Source organism: Zingiber officinale, chromosome 1B (assembly GCF_018446385.1).
Source record: "Zingiber officinale cultivar Zhangliang chromosome 1B, Zo_v1.1, whole genome shotgun sequence".
Classification (NCBI taxonomy): domain Eukaryota; kingdom Viridiplantae; phylum Streptophyta; class Magnoliopsida; order Zingiberales; family Zingiberaceae; genus Zingiber; species Zingiber officinale.
This window is the reverse complement of record NC_055986.1, coordinates 93,885,456-93,889,004: the sequence shown is the minus strand read 5'-3', so window position 1 is coordinate 93,889,004 and position 3,549 is coordinate 93,885,456. Positions and strand designations below refer to the sequence as shown.

General features: G+C 34.1%; 1 protein-coding gene across 1 annotated transcript; it reads left to right on the top strand.

Moving 5' to 3' along the window:
• The first annotated feature begins 304 nt into the window (after window positions 1-304).
• Window positions 305-3,168, top strand: LOC122040083 (homocysteine S-methyltransferase 2-like). Its single transcript, XM_042599450.1, has 6 exons — window positions 305-362; window positions 465-673; window positions 2,196-2,368; window positions 2,451-2,580; window positions 2,858-3,061; window positions 3,112-3,168. The coding sequence occupies exons 1-6, from the start codon at window positions 305-307 to the stop codon at window positions 3,166-3,168; spliced, it is 831 nt and encodes a 276-aa protein (XP_042455384.1).
• The last annotated feature ends 381 nt before the right edge of the window (window positions 3,169-3,549 follow it).

The following is a 3,549-nucleotide window of genomic DNA, read 5'->3' as shown; positions in this document are numbered from 1 at the left end:
GTATACTAATTTTGAATATTTTAATTTCTCTATTCAACTTTTTCTTTGATATTTATTTCCATGTTTGCAATTATCTATTTTTTTTAATAACTATTAATTAGTTGCCACAATAGTCATTTAATAAGATGATAAGGTTTTTTTTTTTTAATATTTTTCTAAATACTTCTGATCAGTAAGAATAATTTATTTCTCTTTTTCAATAATAATTTCTAAATTTTATATAAAGGAAGTTTAGAATTGACATTATAAATATGAGCAAATTGACACTTAATTTTACACACAATAACAAGTATAATAGTTTACAATGGAACTAAAAGGAACGTTGGCTCTCTCTTTCCTTGTTTTCTTTTGCATCATTGGTGGTATAATCTCGACAAGATTTTCTTGATGCATGACAATTTGATTTACAATACATATATATGATCCTAAGATTTATATTGCTTGTTTAATCTATATATTCTTAGCTAGAGGAATAGATGCGGAGCTTGCAAGCGAAGGAATCTCTAATGTGCAAGACAACAAGGTGATCACAACCGAAGAGTTGTGGCAGATTGAACAAGGTTCGACGCCGCCGAACTGCAATGGCAAGTGTAATGGTTGCACACCATGCAGAGCACGACTGATCACGGTGCCACCGGCTGCTAGTGGAACTAGGAGGCTCTTGCAGAATGTGGTCTGGAGGTGCATTTGTGGCTAGGTCCATAAACTTTATATATATGTCATGCCATTGAATAAATTAAAGTGAAGTTCTAAATGAACATTTAAAGAAGTTGTCATGGAGTGGTGAACTCAATATTGAATCTCTTTTTCATTAAATGATTTAATAAGAAAAGTATATTTATATATATATATAATAAATTAACACTATTAAATAATTTACAAATTTAAATAAATTTATTATATCTTAATTGTAATATTTTTCATTTAAATATAGTAATTTATAAATTTTTACCATTTTGCATTAATCACACCTTTAATTAATCCTATAGTTATAACTTACAAAAAGTTTTGGGAAGATCCTAGCTATCATAGCACATCAAAAGTCATTATCATTTGGAGAATTTTTTTTTATTCTAAATTATTTAAAATTTTAAATACTAAAAACATAAAAAAAATTATTATTAAAATAAATAATAAATGATATTTTAAAAAATTAAATATTGTAAGAAATAATAGCTTTAGATAGGAATAGAATCGATCATTGTTGAATTAAGGAGTTAGATGTGAGGTAAATAGTCCTTAGCCTAAAACATAAAACATTTTCTTTTGTGAATATTTTTCAAGATGAGACAAAAGAGTTTAGTGCAATGAAAATATTAAAAATGCAAAACAAATGCTAACATAAAAAATTTTACTTGATTGTTGCTTCGTAATCCGCAACCTCTGAAATTATAAAGTTGTGGTTTAGATGGATTTAAAAATTGAGCATTCAACTTAGGTAAAAAAAAAGATTTTTTTTATTTGATTCTATTTGAGGAGTAGTCAATTGGGCTATTCGTCTAGTAAATGTTGGTTGACTAATAACAATCTATTACTTCCAGATCGAGAGTGTAACGACCCGCCTTCTACTGACTAGGCTGTGAGGCCGATCGTTACATTAATCTGTGCTAACTATTCCTAGACCATCATCAAATCAAGGTGCGGAAGTTGTACTAATTAAAATTTTGCTAAACTGTCAACATTTCTTGGTTCTACATGTACTAAGGGGTGTAACTAAAGTGTACTTAACATATACTACATCCCCTATGGTCATGGAACTGAAATAAACGTTTTCCGGCTGTTATCAGACCTCCTAATCGATCCACAGATCGATTGGAATGGTTGAATCGATCCAGTGATCGACTCAGCCGGCTACTGTATGCGGGACTTGGGTTGGATCAATCCAGTGATCGATGCAGCACGCTACTGTGCTCGGGGCGATATTCTGGATCGAACGACTGATCGATCCAGTCTGGCCAATCGATCCAGTGATCGATCCCAGATCCTTCTGTTTGCTACAGAAATTGCTGGATCGATCGGCTGATCGATCCAGAAGCCTACAGTTCGCGGGAGGGCAAAGAGACAGGTCGTTGCTTTTCGGAACAGTGCCACTCTCACCTCTGTAGTGTATTTTGTAGTATCTTGGGTTTTTTAGGATCGTTTAATTATGCTTCTATAATTTATAAATATGCTATAGCGAGTTGTGAATTTTATAGAACCTCGAAGGCTACGGTAAAAATCGTGCCCCCCTCCTCCTGCTATTGGTTGCTGCATCAATAGGAAGCTATGGATTAAGTGAGGGCGCAATCAACCTGAAGCATCGTCCTGTGTTGGTTGCTGCATCAATAGGAAGCTATGGAGCATATCTAGCAGATGGTTCTGAGTACATGTGCATCTTGTTAATGCTGCTTGGGACTACAGTATGACATGGAGGTCTTCATTAGATGATCATGTGATTGTTCTGTTTGTAGTGGAAACTATGGCCAAGAAATTACTGTGGAAATCGTCAAAGATTTTCACAGGAGAAGGCTTGAGGTTCTTTCTGAAGCTGTAGCTGATATAATTGCTTTTGAAACACTTCCAAATAAACTTGAAGCTCAAGTATCTTTTGATGTATTTGTAGAGCTAAGCAATGGTTCCTGCTCTTCCTTCGTTGCACATTTAGGTACTTGGGGTACTCAATACCAAAGAGTAAAATGGCACAAATCGTTGAGGCTTTGGATAAGATTTAGCTAAAACAGAAATTCAGAACAGAGTTTGTTACAAGAATCTACTGCAAATATTAAGAAGCTTGATTTTAGTGGAACCCTAGACTTGAGATTCTTATTTTGCTCAAGATGTTCCTTTTAGTGGATCCTAATTATGACTTCTTTTACAGGCATATGTTGAACTTCTTTTAGAGTGTGACACAAAAATTCCAGCTTGGTTTTCTTTCACTTCGAAGGATGGGATCAATGTTGTTAGTGGAGATTCTATGGCTGAATGTGTTTCTCTGGCTGATTCATGCAACAAAGTCGTTGCTATTGGAATCAACTGCACTGCACCTAGATTCATCCACAATTTAATTCTCTCTATTAAGAAGGTAATACCTATTGTACAGTCATTCTTTTTCTCTTTTTGTTTGGAATGAAGCTTAATGCTCAATTCAGAAGGAATCCATCATTGATACAAAATTTGACAACTTATTGATCTTAGTTAGTATTTCAGTCTTGTGACTTCATATTCTGTATTCCTTGTGACTTCATATTCTTGTGACTTCATATTTTAGTATTTATTTCTTGATTGACCATAAGTTATGATGTAGGTTATTGAGGATATGTCTATACAAGTCAATGTACCTGCTCTAGCAATGGAAGAGGTAAAAATATCTTTTGGAGTTGTCTTTTAGTTTATGGTAAAAACAGTTTCGAGTCACTGAAATACAATGGTTTTGCAGGTTGCTCCATTGGCCGTCTCATATGCGGCTATGCTTGCCCCTGAGGAGATTTTTCATGGAAAAGGAAACATTAAAGAAGAGGCAGAGTTAACAAAAGAAGAGAGGAAAAGGAGACGGGCCAACCAGAAAAGAAG

What these genes read in the sequence shown, in the direction of transcription:
- LOC122040083 (XM_042599450.1), top strand. Translation starts at nt 305, where the DNA reads ATGGAACTAAAAGGAACGTTGGCTCTCTCTTTCCTTGTTTTCTTTTGC. An exon ending in GGAGGCTCTTGCAGAATGTG is followed by an intron (nt 674 to 2,195) that starts GTCTGGAGGTGC and finishes TGAATTTTATAG; the next exon opens with AACCTCGAAGGCTACGGTAA. An exon ending in CAAATAAACTTGAAGCTCAA is followed by an intron (nt 2,581 to 2,857) that starts GTATCTTTTGAT and finishes CTTCTTTTACAG; the next exon opens with GCATATGTTGAACTTCTTTT.